Genomic DNA, 22,368 nt, shown 5'->3' with positions numbered 1-22,368 from the left:
CCCTCGTTTATGTTGCAGTGATCATTCTATTGGTATGGATTGGAGTGAGAGACGAAATAACCATCATAGTGGCTATCGTTTTTGGCGCCTTGGGTATTGCCTTGAGGCAATCCTGGACGCTAATTGCGATGTTTTTGCTTTTCTCGATACTTTATCTTTTGATTCCGCGTCTTTTACAAGGCATTTTTGGTGAGCCGAACTCCGCTGCTGATTCAGCGGTGGGGAGGAGTGAAGCAGCCTCTATTTAGGCGGGTTTTATTGGAGATGGTGTCATTTGTGGAAGTGAAAAATGCCTATGCTGCTGGACGACTTACGGACTGGCCTATTAAAGACACCAAATAGGTAATGCAGAGCCACAATCTGAAACACATTAGCGTTCTATAACCAATATGATCCACGTTTTTGAAAGCAAACTTCAGCCTTAGTCCATTGCCACGCCAAAAAAGGTATTTTCATGAAACATAGTTCCATTGAGATTCCAAAGATGGAAGATATTTGGAACGTCAAAGCCACCATCCATGAAACAGCCTGAAACAATTCGTACTATAAATATGGACTGATTTCCCTCCATTTTCATCATCCAAAAATCAAACAAAATGGCCGCTCAAACTACTACTCAAAACAAGAACAACACTCCCAAGGACAACAACTTGAATAAGCCCGCTGGTCCTGGTGCTGTGCCTTTCATGTGCACAATTGTCTAGATACTTAGCTCAATTGAATTTCAACCAAAATAATAATTGTAGGATAAACCGAACCGAATCCGTGCATCAGCAACTACTTCAAAATACATAATACTTTCATTAAAAAGGATATCTATAGGGGGTCACGTTGAGACTCTCCCTGTGGTATGAAATTAGGGAACTATCCCTTAAACAATTATCTGAATCAACGTCAAGAAAATAGCAAAAAGTCCCGATACCTTGAGGCTCGAGGCCGAGCCCTCGTATGAGGAAACGGCTGGGATTCCAGTGGCAGGAGAAGAAGCCACTGGGTTACCATTCTGAGAACCGCTTGGTTGAATAGCGATCGATGGGTTAGGTTCATCAGTACCTGTAGCTCCGGTGTTACCATCAGTACCTGTAGCTCCGGTGTTACCATCAGTGGCCGAAATGGTGACACACTTGCCGTAGTTACAGATGGTCAGGTCAGTAGCAGGTGCGGGCTCAGAAACGGTGTCTCCAGCAGGTCCATTGCCCACACCGGGGCCGTTCGAAGGAGATGGGTTCTCGGGGTTCTCGGGGTTAGATGGCGTGCCAGATGGTGCTGGACCACCTTCGGTGTTGTCACCACCTGTTCCTGGAGCAGGCTGGTTGCCACCATTAGTTGGAGCAGGTCCGTTACCACCGTTAGTAGGAGCAGGTCCGTTACCACCGTTAGTAGGAGCAGGTCCGTTACCACCGTTAGTAGGAGCAGGTCCGTTACCACCGTTAGTAGGAGCAGGTCCGTTACCACCGTTAGTAGGAGCAGGTTCGTTGCCACCGTTAGTTGGAGCAGGGTTCAAGTTCCATGGTCCAGAAGAAGATGGAACGTTGACAATCACAGTGCCAACCGTGTCCGTTCCCGAAGGTGGTTTGGTCTCAGTAGAAGGCTCAGAACCTGTCCATGTAGATGTCAAGGTGGTAAAGTCTCCGGTAGATGGAACCTCAACCACGACAGTACCGACGGTGTCAGTACCAGCTGGTGGCAAGGTGGTGGTTCTGGTAGTAGAGCCAGTCCAAGCAGAAGTCAAGGTTGGAGTTCCAGTTTCAGCTCCGGAAGGAACCTCGACAACAACTGTACCGACGGTATCAGTGCCAGATGGTGGCAAGGTGGTGGTTCTGGTAGTAGAGCCAGTCCAAGCGGAGGTCAAGGTTGGAGTTCCAGTTTCAGTTTCGGAAGGAATCTCGACGACAACAGTACCAATTGTGTCAGTGCCAGCGGGCGGCAAAGTGGTAGTTCTGGTAGTAGATCCAGTCCAAGCAGAAGTCAAGGTTGGAGTTCCAGTTTCGGAAGGCACTTCAACAACGACAGTCTCTTGGTCACCCGATTGGGTAGGTGTCAAAACAATGGTTCTGGTGGTAGAACCAGTCCAGGTGGATGTCAACGTTGGAGTTTCAGTAGATGGAACCTCGACGACAACGGTTTCCTGGTCACCAGATTGAGTAGGTGTCAAAACAATAGTTCTGGTGGTGGATCCACTCCATGTAGAAGTCAACGTAGATGCTCCATCGGAAGGCACTTCAACAATAACCGTGTTTTCGTCACCCGATTGGGTAGCAGTTAAGGTTGATGTTCTCGTGGTGCTACCTGTCCAAGTAGAAGTCAAAGTTGAGGCACCGGCAACGGTCACTGGAACCTCCACAACGACAGTGTCTTGGTCACCAGACTGGGTTGCACTCAAAGTAACAGTTCTGGTAGTAGAGCCAGTCCAGGTAGATGTCAAAGTCGACGCATCGGTAGCAGTGGCTGGCACTTCAACAATCACAGTCTCTTGGTCACCAGATTGAGTAGGGGTCAAGGTGACAGTTCTGGTAGTTGAACCAGTCCAGGTGGATGTCAAGGTAGATGCCCCATCAGAAGGCACTTCAACAACGACAGTCTCTTGTTCACCAGATTGAGTAGGGGTCAAGGTGACGGTTCTAGTGGTAGAGCCAGTCCATGTGGCAGTCAAAGTGGAAGCATCGGTAGCAGTTGCTGGGACTTCAACAACAACTGTGTCTTGGTCACCAGACTGCGAAGCACTCAAGGTGACGGTTCTGGTAGTAGAGCCGGTCCACGTGGAAGTCAAAGTAGAAGCATCGGTAGCAGTTGCTGGAACCTCCACAACAACGGTGTCTTGGTCACCAGATTGAGAAGCACTCAAAGTCACAGTCCTAGTGGTAGATCCTGTCCAAGTCTCGGTCAAGGTTGATCCCTCGGTAGATGGGACTTCAACAACGACTGTGTCTTGTTCACCGGGTTGAGTAGCAGTCAAGGTAGTGGTTCTGGTGGTAGAACCAGTCCAGGCCGATGTCAAAGTTGGTGTTGCAGAAGCTGGTACTTCGACAACGACAGTATCCTGGTCACCAGATTGAGAGGCACTCAAAGTCACGGTTCTGGTGGTTAAGCCAGTCCAAGTTGAAGTTAAAGTGGAGGCATCTGTAGCAGTCGCAGGCACTTCAACAACAATGGTATCCTCATCACCTGATTGAGTAGCGGTCAAGGTCACTGTTCTGGTAGTGGATCCAGTCCAAGTGGAGGTGACGGTCGAGCCAGTAACAGTGGCAGGAACCTCAACGACGACAGTGTCCTCCTCACCCGATTGAGTGGCAGGAATAGTGACCGTTCTCGTAGTAGATCCTGTCCAGGTCGATGTCAAAGTTGGAGAGCCAGTAGCAGGAACTTCAACGATGACGGTATCCTCATCACCCGACTGAGTAGCACTCAAGGTGACGGTTCTAGTAGTACTTCCAGTCCAGGTTGTAGTCAAATGGGGGAGATCAGTTGCAGGAACCTCGACGACGACAGTGTCTTGGTCACCAGACTGAGAAGCGCTCAAGGTGACTGTTCTCGTTGTCGTACCGGTCCATGTAGAAGTCTGATAATCAGTAGCGGGGATTTCCACAACGACTGTATCTTCATCGCCAGATTGAGTAGCGCTTACTGTAACAGTTCTAGTCGTAGATCCACTCCAAGTGGAGGTCACAGTCGAACCAGCCACAGAAGCAGGAACTTCAACAACAACGGTATCCTTTTCTCCGGATTGAGTAGCGGTTAAAGTCACGGTTCTTGTTGTAGATCCAGTCCAAGTGGAGGTCAAAGTTGGGGAATCTGTTGCAGGAACTTCAACGACGACAGTGTCCTCCTCACCCGACTGAGTGGCAGGAATAGTGACCGTTCTCGTAGTAGATCCTGTCCAAGTCGATGTCAAGGCTGGCACATCAGTAGCTGGAACCTCGACAACGATAGTATCTTCATCTCCAGATTGGGAGGCAGTCAAAGTGACCGTTCTAGTGGTAGATCCAGTCCAAGTGGAGGTCAAAGTTGGGGAATCCGTTGCAGGAACTTCAACGACGACAGTGTCCTCCTCACCCGACTGAGTGGCAGGAATAGTGACCGTTCTCGTAGTAGATCCTGTCCAAGTCGATGTCAAGGCTGGCACATCAGTAGCTGGAACCTCGACAACGATAGTATCTTCATCTCCAGATTGGGAGGCAGTCAAAGTGACCGTTCTAGTGGTAGATCCAGTCCAAGTGGAGGTCAAAGTTGGGGAATCCGTTGCAGGAACTTCAACGATGACAGTGTCTTGATCACCAGACTGAGAGGCACTCAAGGTGACGGTTCTAGTGGTAGAGCCAGTCCAGGTAGACGTCAAGGTTGGAGAGTCGGTAGCAGGAACTTCAACAACCACGGTATCTTCATCTCCAGATTGAGTAGCAGAAATAGTGACGGTTCTTGTAGTAGAGCCAGTCCACGTGGTAGTCAAATGGGGAAGATCAGTTGCAGGAACTTCAACAACCACGGTATCTTCGTCACCCGACTGAGTAGCAGAAATAGTGACCGTTCTCGTGGTGCTGCCGGTCCAAGTGGAGGTCAAGGTTGGCACATCAGTAGCTGGAACCTCGACAACAATAGTATCCTCATCGCCTGATTGAGAGGCACTCAAGGTGACCGTTCTGGTGGTAGAGCCAGTCCATGTAGAAGTCAAAGTTGGAGAGTCGGTAGCAGGAACCTCAACGACAACAGTATCCTCGTCACCTGATTGAGAGGCAGTCAAGGTAACAGTTCTGGTAGTGCTTCCAGTCCAAGTGGACGTCAAAGTAGGAGAACCAGTAGCAGGAACTTCAACAACCACGGTATCTTCGTCACCCGACTGTGTAGCAGAAATAGTGACCGTTCTCGTAGTGCTTCCAGTCCAAGTAGACGTCAAAGTAGGAGAACCAGTAGCAGGAACTTCAACAACAACGGTATCCTCGTCACCCGACTGTGTAGCGGAAATAGTGACCGTTCTCGTAGTGCTTCCAGTCCAAGTAGACGTCAAGGTTGGCACATCAGTAGCAGGAACCTCGACAACCACAGTATCCTCATCTCCAGACTGAGAAGCAGTTAACGTAACAGTTCTAGTGGTCGAACCTGTCCAAGTGGACGTCAAAGTTGGAGAGTCAGTAGCAGGAACTTCAACGATGACAGTATCCTCATCTCCAGACTGAGAAGCAGTCAACGTGACAGTTCTAGTGGTCGATCCTGTCCAAGTGGACGTCAAAGTTGGGGCATCAGTAGCTGGAACTTCAACAACAACGGTGTTTTCGTCGCCCGACTGAGAAGCAGTCAAAGTCACGGTTCTCGTAGTAGATCCAGTCCATGTAGACGAGACGGTTGTCTGTGGTGCTGGGACCTCAAGCACAACAGTATCCGTGCCACCAGATTCGGCAGGAAGCGTCACGGTGTTGGTCTCAGTACCTGTCCACGTTCTAGTCACGGTAGTCTGTGGAGTTGGAACATGGACAATAATTGTACCTGTTTCTCCAGAGGCAGCAGGAAGGGTCTCTGTACTGGTGGTGCTTCCAGTCCAAGTCTGAACAACAGAGCTGTATGGTGTGGGCACAATAACAACAATCGTGTTGGTGCCTCCAGACTCGGCAGTAATTGTTTGCGTGGTGGTCTCAGATCCCGTCCAGGTGCTGGTAAGGGTAGTAGAAGGAGTAGGGACAACAACAACAATGGTATCGGTTCCGCCGCTTTGCGCTGGGATAGTCTGAGTCGTTGTTTCAGATCCAGTCCATGTACTAGTCACAATGGTCAGTGGAGTGGGGACTTCAACATAGATGGTGTCAGTTCCTCCAGAAGCAGCAGGAACAGTACGAGTAGTAGTTTCAGATCCCGTCCAGGTTCTGGTGATGACAGTCAGTGGTGTAGGAACATCAACGTAAATGGTGTCTGTACCTCCAGAAGCCGCTGGAATGGTCTGAGTGGTCGTTTCGGATCCAGTCCATGTTCTTGTGATAATAGTCAGAGGTGTAGGAACATCAACATAAACAGTCTCGGTGCCTCCCGAGGCTGCAGGAACAGTCTCAGTGGTGGCTTCAGAACCAGTGTATGTTCTAGTAACTGTGGTCACAGGAGTAGGAACATTCACAATGACGGCACCAGTACCTCCCTCCAGAGCAGGCACGGTTTCGGTGGAAGTTTCGCTTCCTGTCCATGTCCTGGTGATGGTTGTGGTTGGTGTAGGAACATTGATGATGATGGTCTGAGTTCCAGAAACAAACAGCTCGGTGACGATCTCGGTCTCCAGGCCGGTCCAGGTGGAGGTGATCACGGTGATTGGCGTTGGAACTTCAATGACAACGGTGTCGGTACCTCCCGAAGCAGCTGGAATAGTCCGTGTGGTGATGGCAGTACCAGTCCAAGTCGAAAAGAGGGTGGTTGTTGGGGTGGGAACATCAATAAAAACGGTTCCGGTCTCACCAGGTCCAGCAGTGATGGTTCCACTGGAAGTCTCGGAACCACCCCATGTTCTTGTCACGGTGGTGGTTGGAACAGGGACATGCACTATGATGCTTCCGGTTTCTCCCTCAGAGGCGGTGATGGTCTCGGTGGAAGTCTCGGAACCGGTGTATGTGCTCGTGATGGTGGAGGTTGGAATTGGAACAATCACAATGACGCTTCCGGTCTGGCCTTCGCTGGCAGTAACTGTCTGGGTAGTGGCTTCCGATCCTGTCCGTGTACTGGTGAAGGTGGTTGTTGGAACAGGCTCGTAAACGATAACGCTGCCTGTTTCGCCCTCGCTTGCTGTGACGGTTTCAGTAGATGCCTCAGAACCGGTCCATGTTCTGGTGATGGAGGTGGTGGGAATTGGAACGTTGACAATAACGCTTCCGGTCTCTCCCTCACTTGCCGAAACGGTGATAGTGGTGGCTTCAGACCCGGTCCAGGTTCCTGTAACCGTCGTGGTGGGAACTGGAACATGGACAATCACACTGCCTGTTTGGCCCTCACTTGCAGTCACGGTCTCAGTGGAAGTCTCGGAACCAGTCCATGTTCTCGTGATGGACGATGTTGGAATTGGCACATGCACAATGATGCTGCCCGTCTGGCCTTCACTAGCGGTCACAGTCTCCGTAGAGGTTTCGGATCCTGTCCATGTTCTCGTGACACTGGTGGTTGGGATCGGAACGTGGACTATGACGCTTCCGGTTCCACCTGCGGTTGCTGGCACTGTTTCAGTGGATGTTTCAGAGCCGGTCCAAGTTCTGGTGACGCTGGTCGTGGGAACAGGGACGTTGACGATAACACTGCCAGTTTGACCAGCACTTGCGGGGATGGTTTGGGTGGTGGCAACAGATCCAGTCCAAGTGCTTGTGACGGTGGATGTTGGAACAGGCACAATGACAATTACACTGCCGGTCTGGCCTGCACTAGCAGGAACAGTTGAGGTGGTTGCTACTGATCCAGTTCCTGTGCTGGTCACAGTAGTGGTTGGAACAGGAACGTTCACGATTAAAGACTGAGTTCCTCCAGACAGAGCAGTGATGGTCTGCGTCGATGCGACTGAGCCAGTCCAGGTGCTGGTGATAGTTGTGGTTGGGGATGGAAGATCGACAATAACGGAGCCAGTACCTCCAGTCAGGGCAGTGATTGTCTCGGTTCTGGCGGTAGATCCTGTCCAAGTTCTAGTGACCGTGGATGTCGGAGTGGGCACATTCACAGACACAATTCTAGTTCCTCCGGAAGTAAGCGTTTGGGTTGTGGATCCGGTGTTGGTACCAGTAACGGTCACTGTGGTCACAGACATTGGAACATTCACCACGATGGTCTTAGCAGCAGTGCCGGTTCTAGTGGCAATACCCGTCAGACTGATTGTAGGGTCAGTGACTGTGGTGATCACGACAGGCAAATTGCCTCCATCTGCGTTTGGATCAGTGTTGGTGTAATAAGTCCAACGGGTTGCATACGAATCAGTTAAAGGCTGGCCGTCACAAATCAAATTGTATGAATAGGTTGCAGTGGACGAAGTACTTGTCTTGATGTATCCATTGAGGACATTGATGTATGGTCTGTTGTTTGCAGGGATGTTTGTGAATGCAACAACTGCCTCGGTTTCAGAACAAGAGGAGATCGACACTCCGGAAGTTCCAGCGGTTTGTGGAAGTAACCACGCGTTGACAGAGCTTGTGAATGCACCGGTAAGACTGCTACAATCAAGAGGCACATCGGCCGTCAGCTTGATCGACAAAGTACCAGACATACCGTCCTTCAGACACTTTGGAGCCAAGAGATAGTGCTGCTTAAGGTCACCGTTAACCAAAGTTCTCAAACCATAAACACCGTTGTCAGAGCCTCCGTTAAAGACGTAAGGGTTACCTGCTGTGAAGGAGGTTGTCTTACTCAATTTTGTCAGACCGTCAGACCAAGTCACAGTGTTAGTTCCAGCGCTCCACATGGAGGCAGCCTCCAAACTGATCTGATCAGAAGCCCAACCAGCATTGAAGGTAATTGGCAATGTAATTTTACCTGAGACCTCGCCCAAAGTTTCAACTGCCGAAGTAGCAGTACACTGCACTTCAGAAAAGTTCACGAGAATATCTCCAGTGAATAAGTTACAGTTGGCTACCACTGTGGAGCCGGACTTTATTTGCAAAGTCGAAGATGACGATGTGAATTTAAACACATACGGCATGTGCAACGTGAAAGTGTCGCCGTTCTTCATATTCATATCGCTTGTAATTTTGTAATTCACCACAGCGTTCCAACCAACAACATTTGGTCGTCCATTACTGGGTGGTGTGAGTGATTCAATGGAGGTGAAAACACCCTCTTTGACGGCGGCTAACGCTAAGGAAGCCTGAAAGAGGATGCTAACCCACAATAAAAGGAAATTCATGGTGCAGCTTATCGAAAAGCAGGGGCGTCTATTTTATAAGCCTGAAGAAAAAAAATTGCAGAAAATTATGAAGCCACTCAAGAAAGCTTCCTATTGCCGCCGGACTTCCAAATAAAAAAAAACGCTGAGGCTTGGTCTAAAACCGAAGCTTCAATTTGCAGCTCAATTTCAGCTATGCATAACTCACACATTTGGGTGTGGCGCCTGCAGTTTTCGGTACATTCCTGGGGCTATTTTGGACAAAAACACTCTCTTTAGCCGAGGTGCTTATACTGAGATGAAGAACAACACGCCGACCTTGCGTTTTCGCTGCAGAGCAACCTATGCGACATCTGAAAAACTTCTGTGCTTGCAACTAACGCTCGCTATCAAAGCCATAATGTGAATTCCCGAAAAGTTGATATCATTTCCCCAGAAGAGGATCCTCGCTGTTTGACAGCTAAGCTACACCAAACAATTATTTAATTTCCATCCGAGCTCTATATGTACGAATGATCGACTTGCGAACGCAGGGACGATATCTGCACAAGGCTGCTACATTCAGAACATTTTGTTCGTGTTCCTAAGTATAAACTCCTCGGTCCTGCTTTCCCAAGCGGAGTACCCTGCGCCTATTTTGCTTTACACGCTTGCATCAGATGATGTGAAGCAACCAACGCCTTACTCGCTACACATGCCACTGAGTTCGCCTATTTGAGCTTCGCCAATGCTCATAATGCGGCATACGCTACGGCTGAGCTCAAAGCCTCTAACTACTCAACCCTAGCGGGTAACTCTGACTTGCTACTTTTGGTCGCTATGGCGGCGCCGTACCAATTGCCGTGCGTTCCAAAGATGGTATTAAGAACTCTGGTGCAGAATAAGGTGAGACATGCGTCGTCGTTTGCTCCAGCCACCCGGCAAAGAGTCGACTTTTTATGTCGGACCATAGCCGAAAGCAGTTAAAGTTCAATGGTATGTTCACGGCCAGCTGTTAAGGTGAGCGAAGCTTTCTCCAGACTTTGTGACACCTACTTCCCTTCTCTCGAGATTCATCACACGGCACTGTATCGCACCTCTCATTTAAGCGACGATGCATAATACGCATGTGGACGAGTTGGGGGCGCGACGCGAGATGAAATTCGGAAAATTCCGTCATTGAGCAACCAAACTTTTGATACCGGTGAGACAACGAGATTTTCTTGATTTTAGATTGAAATTTGCTTGAATTGTTGGTACTTAAGAGCTGTGTTGTTGAGGTGTGTCAACATGTCTGGGGACGTAGCATAGCAGTTTGGCCATATCAGATTATGCAGAGAATCACACGACCATGCGGGACCGATGACGTACAAGATTTTCATGGCTTTGTGTCCATTTGAAGTGGTCCTCTAGCTGAGAATGAACGATGAGTTCTCTAGCGTTACTTCCCCTCTTTTTTCTCAAGAGCAACTTATACCGTCTCGGCGAAATAGAGCGTTGAAGTGTACTAATAGAAGTATTACAAAAAGGGCTTCAACGAGCCACTGATAGACTAAACTGTGGAACATAATTCCTTGGTTGGACCTCGGATGCTGAACTACATGATGGTTTTTGTGCTCTTTTTTAGGTTTTTCACATAGTGAACTTCAACGAGCTTTTTCACCTTCCTTATTGATAGCGTTTCTGCCTTTTCTTTACGTTCTTTTGATTTAAGCCCCAATTTGAAACCAAGAAGAGAAAATTTTCGGTTGTTTTAGACTTTTGTTATTTTTTGTACCTGTTTGAGGATTTCTGGTATTGTAAACATGAACAAGCATTTCGCTTATTTTGTGCGATTTTGCGTTCGCTGCATGAAAATGACTTTAAAATATTGTGTCAAAAATCAGGTACGGCGATTTTTAATAGGCAAGAGCTCTCAGGGGTACTGTGGACCTCCTCCAATCTTTTAGAGATTAATACTGTTCGTTAAAATGCTCTTCGTTGCACTTCACTAGCTCATGTTTTCAAACACCTTTAACGCGCTTGAATTTTTCGTGTCAGCTAACAGTGAGTTTGCAATAAGATAAGCAATAAGCTCCTGAGATTGCTACGCACGCCGGAATATTCACAAATTATCTATTAGAATCGTTATCTATGCAAGTGTGTCAATTATGAACAGCTGAGATGGTTATCTCACATAACTATTTGAAGCAACGTCAAGAAGATGGCAAAAAATCCGGAAACTTGGAGGCTAGAAGCCGAGCCAGTGTAAGTTGAGATTGCTGGGTAGCCGGAGGCTTGAGGAGATCCCTGTGGATTGTAGGATGCAGAAGTTGGCTGCACTGCTATGGTTGGTTCGGTGTTACTGTCAGTGGCAGAAATGGTAGCACACTTGCCCTTATGACAGATTGTTGTGGCAGTAGCAGATGATGAGGAAGAAGATTCGACAGCGCCTTCGTCATCATTAGGTCCGTTTCCAGCACCTGGGTTGTTCTCAAGGGAGGGCTCCTCGGTAGAAGGCTCCTCAGTAGAAGGCTGCTCAGGATTAGATGGAATGGAGTGGGCTGGGTTTTCTCCCACAGGCAGCTCCACAGGCTCGCCAGCAATTGTAGTTGGGGAATGGGTGGCGTCCAGGATTTTGTTAGAGGTCAAGGAGCCGGTAGTAATAGCGGGTATATCGTTAGTCGTCACGGTGATTCTGGAGGAGTCGGTCACATCAGAATCCTTTGTTGTGTGTGAATCATCCGTGGTGTAAGCATTGGTGGTCACAGAGGTGAAACCAGAGTTAATCAGCGCCGATGGAACGTAAGACGAGTTCCAGTTCCAAGAACCGGGGTTGAGTGGGGTGGAGGCTGGAACCTTGATCACAACAGTACCGACAGTGTCAGAGCCCGAAGGTGGCTGGGTCTCTGTGGTAACAACGCTTCCTGTCCATGTGGAAGTCACGGTGGAGAAGTCAGCAGTGGAAGATGGAACCTCGACAATAACGGTTCCGACAGAACCAGATTCACCAGGACCATTGGTGACAGTGCGTGTGGTTGAACCAGTCCAAATGGAGGTCAAGGTGGTGTAGTCATCGGTGGGTGGTACTTCGACAATGACAGTACCAATGTCGGAGCCAGAGCCTGGAACGGTGGTAGTTCTCGTTGAAGATCCAGTCCAAGTAGAAGTCAAGGTTGAGTAGTCCGTGGATGCAGCTGGAACCTCGACAATGACAGTGCCAACAGGGTCAGTTCCAGATGGAGACATTGTGGTGGTTCTCGTGGTGGAGCCGGTCCATGTGGATGTCACAGTAGGGAAGTCGGTTTCAGATGCTGGAGTTTCCACGATGACAGTGCCAACCGTAGCGCTTCCAGATGGAGACATGGTAGTAGTTCTCGTGTTCGTGCCAGTCCAAGAAGAAGTCAACGTGGTGTAGTCAAGCGAGGTTTCTGGGACTTCAACAATCACGATTCCCACGCCGCTGGAGCCCGAAGGTGGAACAGTGGTTGTTCTGGTGGTGCTTCCGGTCCAAGTAGAGGTCAAAGTGTCGAATTCTGAAACAGGCACCTCATGGAAATCAGTTTCTGCCACGGCGGTAGGTGGAACCTCAACGACAGCAGTTCCGATGGTGTCGGAACCAGAAGGTGGCTGGGTGATGGTTCTAGTGGTCGATCCGGTCCAGGTTGAGGTCACAGTGGAGTACTCCAAGGAAGTCTCAGGAACCAAAACAATCACGGTGCCAGTAGTATCGGAACCAGCAGGTGGCTCAGTGACAGTCTCCGTGGTGGTTCCAGTCCAGGTGGAAGTCAAGGTGTCAAATGGAGGAGGAACCTCAACAACCACAGTCACCACACCATCTGAACCAGCAGGAATAGTCTGGGTTTCAGTCATCGAGCCAGTGGCAGTCTTGGTGATAGTAGTGGTGGGTGTTGGAACCTGAACAACGATGGTTTGAGTACCAGATTCAGCCGACTCGGTGATCACAGAAGTCTCGGTACCAGTCCAGGTAGAAGTCACCACAGTGATGGGTGTAGGAACCTCGACGACAACGGTGTCGGTACCTCCGGATTGAGCTGGAACGGTACGAGTGGTGATGGTGCTTCCAGTCCAAGTGGAGAAGATGGTGGTAGTTGGGGTGGGCACATTGACAACGACCGTTTCGGTACCACCAGAATTGGCTGGAATGGTCTCCGTGTTTGTGGTAGTGCCAGTCCATGTTCTAGTGATGGAGGTGACTGGGGTTGGAACGTGAACAATCAAAGTTTCAGTCTCACCAGAAGCAGCAGGAACCTGCTCAGTGCTTGTGGTGGTGCCAGTCCAGGTTCTGGTGACCACGGTTGTTGGAGTAGGCACATCGATGAAAATCGTGTCGGTTCCTCCAGAAGCAGCAGGAACAGTTTGGGTGGTGGTTTCAGATCCAGTCCAGGTTCTCGTGATGACAGTCAGAGGAGTTGGAACCTCCACGATGATGATTTCTGTTCCGCCAGATTCGGCTGGAACCGTCACAGTGGTGGTCTCAGAGCCAGTCCACGTTCTGGTGATCATGGAGGTGGGGGTGGGAACATTGACAATCAAGGTGTCGGTGCCACCAGGAGAAGCTGGGATGGTTTGGGTGGAGGTGGTGGTACCAGTCCAGGTCTGAGTGAGAGTCTCAGTTGGCGTTGGAACCTGGACCACAATGGTCTGAGTGCCCGACTCGAACGATTCTGTCACAATGGTAGTTTCAGAGCCAGTCCAAGTAGATGTGACAACGGTGACTGGGGTAGGCACCTCGACAACAACGGTATCAGTTCCGCCAGATTCAGCTGGGATAGTACGGGTGGTGATGGTACTGCCAGTCCAGGTGGAGAAAATGGTGGTGGTTGGAGTAGGCACATTCACGACGATGGTCTCTGTTCCTCCGGACTGAGCTGGAATAGTGACCGTGGTGGTTTCAGAACCCGTCCAAGTGTTGGTCAAAGTTGTCACTGGAGTAGGGACGTTGATCACAATGGTCTCGGTTCCGCCAGATGCAGCTGGAATGGTTTCCGTGGAGGTTGTAGTTCCAGTCCATGTGTTTGTTGAGGTGAAGACTGGAGTTGGAACGTTGATAATCACGTTTTCAGTCTCTCCCACAGCAGCAGGCACAGTCTCGGTAGAGGTTTCAGAACCGGTCCATGTTCTGGTCCAGGTAGAAACAGGAGTTGGAACGTTGATGATCACGGTTTCGGTTTCACCAGAGGCAGCAGGAACGGTGACAGTGGTGGTGATGGAACCGGTCCAGGTGCTCATCAAGGTAGTAACTGGGGTTGGAACATTGACGATAATGGTTTCAGTTCCACCCGAGGCCGCTGGAATGGTCTGGGTTGAAGTTTCAGTACCAGTCCAAGTGTTGGTCAAGGTAGTAACAGGGGTAGGAATGTTGACAATCACAGTTTCAGTACCTCCAGAAGCAGCAGGGATAGTCTCAGTAGAGGTCTCAGTTCCAGTCCAGGTATTGGTAAAAGTGGTAACTGGTGTAGGAACATTAACCACAAGAGTCTCGGTTCCACCGGATGCAGCGGGTATAGTTTCAGTAGAAGTGATGCTGCCGGTCCATGTCAGGGTGATTGTAGCAGTTGGAGTTGGGACCTGAACGACGATGGTTTGGGTTCCAGACTCGTATGGCTCGGTGACAATGGTGGTTTCAGAACCAGTCCAGGTTGCGGTGATCACAGTAACTGGAGTAGGCACTTCAACGACAACGGTGTCGGTACCTCCGGATTGAGCTGGAATGGTACGAGTGGTGATGGTGCTACCGGACCAAGTTGAAAAGATGGTAGTGGTGGGGGTGGGCACATTGACCACGACCGTTTCAGTACCGCCCGAAGCCGCTGGAATGGTAACAGTGGTGGTTTCAGAACCGGTCCATGTGTTGGTGGAAGTGGTGACTGGGGTAGGAACGTTGACGATAATTGTCTCTGTACCTCCTGAAGCTGCTGGAATCGTCTCGGTAGAAGTCTCATTTCCAGTCCAAGTGTTAGTCAATGTAGTCACGGGCGTTGGAACGTTGATGATGATGCTTTCAGTCTCGCCCACAGCAGCAGGAACGGTTTCAGTGGATGTTTCAGATCCAGTCCACGTCTTTGTGAGTGTGGTGACTGGAGTTGGAACATTGATCACAATAGTCTCGGTTCCACCGGAAGCAGCAGGAATCGTTTGTGTGGAAGTCTCGGTTCCAGTCCATGTACTCACCAAAGTGGTGACCGGGGTTGGAACATTGACAATGACAGTCTCGGTGCCTCCAGAAGCAGCAGGAATGATTTGAGTGGAAGTTTCAGATCCGGTCCAAGTGCTAACTAAGGTAGTAACTGGGGTTGGGACGTTGACGACCACTGTATCAGTGCCTCCAGAAGCAGCTGGAATTGTTTCAGTAGATGTTTCAGAACCAGTCCAGGTGTTGGTCAAGGTAGTAGTAGGAGTGGGCACGTTCACAACGACGGTTTCAGTTCCACCGGATGCAGCAGGTATAGTCTCAGTTGTAGTCTCAGACCCCGTCCAGGTGTTAGTCAACGTCGTAACAGGAGTAGGAACATTCACAATGACAGTCTCAGTTCCACCCGAGGCGGCTGGGATGGTTTCAGTCGAAGTTTCAGTTCCAGTCCAAGTGTTAGTCACAATGGTGGTTGGGGTAGGAACCTCAATGAAAACAGTACCGGTTTCACCAGATTGAGCAGGGTCAGTGGTGGTTTGTGTCTCGGAGCCGGTCCACGTTCTAGTCAAGGTGGTGTATGGAGTAGGAACATCGACAACCACAGTTATGACACCGTCAGAACCAGCAGGGATAGTTTGAGTAGTAGTTTCAGTGCCTGTCCAGGTTCTGGTGATAGAGGTCGTTGGAGTAGGCACCTGAATGATGATGGTCTGGGTTCCAGATTCAAATGGCTGTGTAACGACAGAAGTCTCGCTACCAGTCCATGTGGAGGTAAGAACAGTAACTGGAGTAGGAACCTCAACAACCACAGTGTGTGTACCGCCCTCCAGGGCTGGAATAGTACGGGTGCTGGTTTCAGTTCCGGTCCAGGTCGACCACACAGTAGTCACTGGGGTAGGCACGTTGACCACAACGGTTTGAGTACCACCAGATGCAAAGGGCTCAGTTTGAGTAGTAGTCACATCGCCAGTCCAGGTGCTTGTCAAGGTGGTCATTGGAGGAGGCACATCCACCACCACAGTCACAGTTCCTCCAGATGGAGCTGGGATAGTCTCGGTGATAGCAGTAGTGCCGGTGTAGGTTCTGGTGATGGTGGTGGTCGGAGTAGGAACATCGATGAAAACAGACTCGGTACCTCCAGAAGCAGCAGGAACCGTCTCGGTTGTTGTCTCACTGCCTGTCCATGTTCTGGTGATGATGGTGACTGGTGTAGGAACATTGACAATCAAGGTCTCGGTTCCACCGCTTGCAGCAGGAACAGTCTCGGTAGAGGTTTCAGTTCCAGTCCAGGTTCTGGTGACAGTGGTGACTGGAGTGGGGACATTGACAACTAAAGTTTGAGTTCCTCCAGAAGCCACAGGAAGGGTCTCTGTCTCGGTGACGGAGCCTGTCCAGGTTCTAGTCAAAGTGGTGGATGGAGTAGGCACATCAATGAAGATCGTGTCGGTACCGCCAGAAGCTGCTGGAACGGTTTCAGTAGTGGTTTCAGAGCCAGTCCACGTTCTGGTAATCACAGTCGTTGGAGTAGGAACGTCAATAAAGATAGTGTCCGTTCCGCCAGATCCACCAGGAACCGTCTGAGTGATGGTTTCAGATCCAGTCCATGTTCTGGTCAATGTGGTCAGCGGAGTGGGCACATTAATGAAGAAAGTCTCAGTTCCACCAGAAGCAGCAGGGACGGTTTGAGTCGTTGTTTCAGATCCGGTCCACGTTCTTGTGATGAAGGTCTGTGGGGTAGGAACGTCAATGAAAACGGTGTCAGTTCCGCCAGAAGCAGCAGGAATGGTCTGGGTTGTGGTTTCAGAACCTGTCCATGTTCTGGTGATCACAGTGGTAGGCGTTGGCACATCAATGAAAACGGTTTCAGTACCACCCGAAGCAGCAGGAACGGTTTGGGTGGTTGCCTCAGTTCCAGTCCAGGTTCTGGTCAACGTTGTAACTGGGGTAGGGACATTGACGATAATGGTCTCAGTTCCGCCGGATGCAGCTGGGATGGTTTCAGTCGAGGTTTCAGTTCCAGTCCAAGTGTTAGTCAATGTCGTCACTGGAGTAGGCACATCAATGATCACAGTTCCCGTGCCACCAGAAGGAGCAGGTTCCGTGACAGTCTGGGTCTCTGTTCCGGTCCACGTTCTAGTCAAGGTGGTATATGGAGTAGGCACATCGATTATCACCGTTCCAGTACCGCCACTAGGAGCAGTGATGATGTTGGTGGTAGTCTCAGTGCCGGTCCATGTTCTGGTGACCGTGGTGGTAGGAGTAGGGACGTTGATGACGATGGTTTGGGTTCCAGATTCAAATGGCTCGGTCACCACCTCAGTGTCCAGACCGGTCCAGGTTGAAGTAATGACAGTGACAGGAGTTGGAACTTCCACAACGACAGTGTCGGTTCCGCCTGAAGCAGCAGGAATGGTACGGGTCGTGATGGTGCTTCCAGACCAGGTGGAAAAGATCGTGGTGGTTGGCGTTGGAACATCAATGAAGATAGTTCTGGTGTCGCCAGGAGTAGCAGTGCCAGTAACACTGGAGGTCTCGGAACCAGTCCACGTTCTAGTCACGGTGGTGACTGGAATTGGCACATTCACAATAACGCTTCCTGTCTCGCCTTCAGTGGCTGGAACAGTCTCGGTAGTAGTCTCGTTTCCGGTCCATGTTCTGGACAAGGTGGTGGTGGGGACCGGAACATCAATGATGATACTACCGGTTTCTCCCTCAGTAGCAGGAACGGTGTGGGTGGTGGTGTTGACTCCGGTCCATGTTCTGGTGATGACAGTAGTAGGAACGGGCACTTTGACAATCACACTTCCGGTTTCTCCCTCTGTAGCTGGAACAGACTCGGTGGTGGTTTCAGAACCGGTCCAGGTGCTCGTGAAGGTGGTTGTTGGAATAGGAACATCGATGATAACGCTGCCGGTTTCACCTTCACTGGCAGGCACAGTTCTGGTGACAGGCTCCGTTCCAGTCCAGGTATTGGTCAAAGTGGTGGTTGGAATTGGAACATTGATGATGATGCTACCGGTCTCGCCCTCGGTGCCTGGAATGGTTTGAGTCGATGTTTCATTTCCTGTCCAGGTGTTGGTCACAATGGTAGTTGGAACTGGAACGTTCACGATGATACTGCCTGTTTCACCTTCAGTAGCTGGAACAGTCTGGGTAGACGTTTCGGATCCTATCCAGGTACTTGTGACAATGGTAGTTGGAACGGGAACCTTGACAATGATACTGCCGGTTTCACCCTCGGTGGCTGGGACAGTTTCAGTGGTGGTCTCGCTTCCAGTCCAGGTGCTTGTGATGATAGTTGTAGGAACAGGGACATTCACAATGATGCTTCCGGTTTCACCTTCGGTAGCAGGAACTGTCTCAGTGCTTGTTTCAGATCCGGTCCATGTCTTGGTGAGAACGGTGGTTGGAACTGGAACTCTGATAATGACACTTCCCGTTTCACCTTCAGTAGCTGGAATGGTTTCAGTAGTTGCCTCCGATCCGGTCCAAGTGTTCGTCAAAGTAGTTGTAGGAACTGGCACCTTCACGATAACACTTCCAGTCTCGCCCTCAGTAGCAGGAACAGTCTCGGTAGTGGTCTCGTTTCCAGTCCATGTCAGAACAATACTAGTGGTTGGAACAGGAATGTTGACGATGATGCTCTCGGTTTCACCTTCACCAGCAGGGACGGTTTCAGTGGATGTTTCAGATCCGGTCCATGTTCTACTGAGGGTGGTGGTTGGAGTGGGAACATTGACAATGATACTCTGAGTACCGCCAGTGGTAGCATTCAAAGTTTGCGTAGATGTCTCGCTTCCGGTCCAGGTGGCAGTCAAGGTAACAACAGGGGTGGGGACGTTGATGATGATACTCTCGGTACCTCCCTCCTCAGCAGGAATCGTCTCTGTACTTGTCTCAGTACCAGTCCATGTGTTGGTGACAACTGTGGTGGGAGTAGGAACATTGACGATAATGCTTTCGGTGCCTCCCTCTTGAGCAGGAATTGTCTGTGTGGTGGTTTCAGAGCCGGTCCAGGTATTGGTCACTATGGTGGTTGGAGTGGGCACATTGACAATAATGCTTTCAGTACCACCTTCAGTGGCTGGTACAGTCTCGGTGGAAGTCTCAGTGCCTGTCCATGTTCTGGTGACAACGGTCGTTGGAGTTGGAACATCAATGAAGACAGATCCAGTACCACCAGTTGTTGGGGTGACAGTTTCGCTTCTGGTGGTGGAGCCCGTCCAAGTCCTGGTGATGGTGGTGGTAGGAGTAGGAACATCGATCGACACAATTCTGGTACCCCCGGAAGTAGCACTGTGAGTGGTGGACTCCGTGTTGGTTCCGGTGACAATGACAGTAGTAACAGGCATAGGAATGTTCACAATGACAGTCCTAGCTGAGGTACCAGTAATGGTTGACAATTGCGTGTTGGTGACCGTAGGATGGGTATTGGTGGTGATGACAAGAGGCAAGTTGTTACCTTCAGACTCGGAATCGGTGGTAGCGTAGTGGCTCCAGCGAATGTTAAGCGTTCCAGTCAACCTTCTTCTGTTACAAACCATATTGTAGATGTAGTTGGCAGTCGAGGATGTAGTGGCCAGAATCACTTTAGTAAGGATATTCATGTAAGGTCTGTGGCCTGCTGGGATATTTGAGAAGGTCACCACCGCCTCAGTGGCCGAACACTTGGTAAGCTGAACATCATTCTTGTTGGCGGATTCAGGAAAGTACCATGAATTGACCGTGCTGGCAATGGCACCTGCAAGAGTGTTACAGTCATGAGGCATTCCCGAGCCCACCTTGATGGTCAAGGTACCATACATATTATCAACGGCACATTTTGGTCCCAAGAGGTAGTGCTGCTTGGTATTGCTGTTGACCAAGGCTCTCAAACCATAGACACCGTTTTCAGCAGAGCCCTGGATAACTGAAGGGTTACCTCCTGAAAATGTAACATCCTTGGTCAAAATATTGGAACCGTCGGTCCACTGAATGGTGTTGGTACCAGTGCTCCAGACAGAAGCAGCCTCAAGGTTAATTGCGTCAGATGAGTAACCAGAGTTGAATGTAAATGCAAATGAAATGATACCAGAGGCCGTTGCGACGGTTTCAACGTCTGGAGTAGCAGTACATTGGACCTCGGAGTATCCCACTATGTTGTCTCCGGAAAACAAGTTACAGTCCGCCAAAACCAATCCACCAGCTTGAACTTGCAAAGTGTGGGACGAACTGGTGAACTTGTAAACGTAAGGCATATGCAAGGTGAAGGTGTCGCCTCCCTTCATTTTCATGTCGCTGGTGATTTTCCAATTCACCGAAGCTTTCCAATTGACGCTTCCTGGCCGAGTATTACCAGGGTCCGTAATTGACAGAATGGAGTTGAAAACACCCTCCACCGTAGCCGCCATAGTCATGGAGACATGGAGGAGGATGCCTATCCAAAGCATAAGGAAATTCATGGTGGAATGCAGCTGCCGGGGAAACACGATGGGATTTACTATTTATATAAACAACGGTTTTTGTGATGTTGCACCCTTGCAAGGATGCCCCATGTTGCCAAGACAGGCTTCCAAGACATGCTAAAAAATACGATTCTAAGCGATGCTTCCTTGCATTTTTGCAACCTAATTTCAGCCTCACATACCTTCCAGGCTGCATGTTGCGAACGCAGATCGTTGTAATATCGCTCACCCAGATTTTCCGTGGGTAATTCTGATGACCAAAAATTGAAGATCCAAGCAGGGATTGTCCGACTAAAATTTGAAATGAAATTGGAAAATGCATATCTTGTTTCAAGGTGCTCATGTAACGGAAAAACGGTCCTGCCTCACCCCCACACTCTACCTCAATGTCGACCCACGTTGCCCCGAGCAAATATTCACCTCTACACACTGCGGGTTTAAAGCGGCTGCCTCCAAGGAAATAAGCGCATAGTGGCCTCATTTCAGTCGCTAAGGTCGATCTTAGTTTCTTGAGGCTGATACAAAGAGAAAGCGCCAAAAATATCTCCGTGACTTGTCCGTATGCAGAAAACCGAAGTGCGTAGACGCATGGAAGTGTTCTATATGATGAGCTGCTTGCAGGAATTACGGCAAAAGCAGGAATATTTTGCACACGTGAGACCCGTAGGGTTCCAAATATTATTTAAATTGCGTTCAGCGGCAATTTCACCGACGTTTTTTTCAATTATTATTTCCTCGTGCATTGGATCTGCTCCCTTGCCCTTGTTGAACAATGTTACAATTTCAGCCTTGGTCTAGATGGGAAGCGGCCTTCTCGATGAATTTCAGGACCGGGAAAAGCCGCTTGATATAGCGGATCCACCACAAACCGCCAAAACTGACGATTTTTAACCTCAAAACCCTGCTTAAGCGAATCTGCACCCTTCGCCACATCATGCTGCATATTCTCGATTCTGTAGAATATCCGTTCTCCCCGAGGTAAACATCCTACATCGATTTGGGTGAGGCTGGTGAACGTGCTTTTACGGCAGATCTAGACGTTCGTTCGCCTTCTCGACGTCTGCAACGTACGCCTCTGTGCCAAAGTTAGCCTTAGGGTTTGTTTCGAAAGAAGTGTTGAAATGCCTCGGAATGAGCAGAATGAGGTAGAAACTCATTTGAGTGGTCTCAGCTGGCTTGCAATTGTTATTGGCTTAGATTTTTCAACATTTATACCAGGTAAACTACAGATCAATCGCTTAGATCCAATTGACATGTGGTTGTGAGGCTCTCGATACTAGCCAAGACTGTAACGCTTTGGAGCTTAGCTTTGGCTTCCCCACCTTCATGGAAGCTTAAAAGTCGAACGATTTTTAAAAAGTATTTACCGAATCCAAAAATTTATTTTTTTGGGCAAAGAAGTTGATCCCGAGGGTGACTTTGCCAATTCGTCAATTTTACGGCCTGAAAATCAATGGCACATAGAATGAACCATATCGGTAGGAGTTCTTTGCAAAGAATTTTTGTAGAAGAGCATCCTTGAGTAAGGAATATGCAAATTTAGGGCACCCTAGCAGATAGATGAAAGCTACAACCATTGTGCTCATTAGATGAATTGACACTACGCAATTTCGATGCTTTTTAAGTTTGAGACATATGTTTCACCAAATTCCTGAAGTTGCAAATCTCTCAAGGCTATCATGCCATATGTTGCATCGCTATTTTAAAAACTGCCTTAAGAATATTGGAAATGGTAAGTACTAGATTCGTAAATTCGGATAAATCGGTCGGCGTATGCAGAGGTTTTCACCGATTTTGCCGTATCCGTTGAGCGACCCAAAACATGTTACTTTGATTGAAAAAAAGCCTCTTGTCGTGTTCAGAAGAAAATGGCCAAGAAGTAGTCCGGTTCGTTCAGGTGAAAGGTCGAATGGAATGCTTCAACAAGGTCAATTAAGCAAGAGAAAGTCGGTAGCTTGGATCTCTATAGAGGCGAGGTATCGAATACT

General features: G+C 49.3%; 1 protein-coding gene across 1 annotated transcript; it reads right to left on the bottom strand.

The window, feature by feature from the left end:
- Nucleotides 1-871: 871 nt before the first annotated feature.
- C7M61_001785 (uncharacterized protein) lies at nt 872-20,377 on the bottom strand (the record flags this gene model as incomplete). The annotated part of the gene is made up of 2 exons (XM_024857184.1): nt 872-8,738; nt 10,998-20,377. The coding sequence occupies 2 exons, from the start codon at nt 20,375-20,377 to the stop codon at nt 872-874; spliced, it is 17,247 nt and encodes a 5,748-aa protein (XP_024715064.1).
- Nucleotides 20,378-22,368: the final 1,991 nt, after the last annotated feature.

The sequence above is a fragment of the Candidozyma pseudohaemuli genome (genome assembly GCF_003013735.1).
Source record: "Candidozyma pseudohaemuli strain B12108 chromosome Unknown scaffold00002, whole genome shotgun sequence".
In the NCBI taxonomy this organism is placed as follows: Eukaryota; Fungi; Ascomycota; class Pichiomycetes; order Serinales; family Metschnikowiaceae; genus Candidozyma; species Candidozyma pseudohaemuli.
Note: the sequence above shows the minus strand (reverse complement) of the source record. Positions and strands in the feature narration are given on the sequence as shown.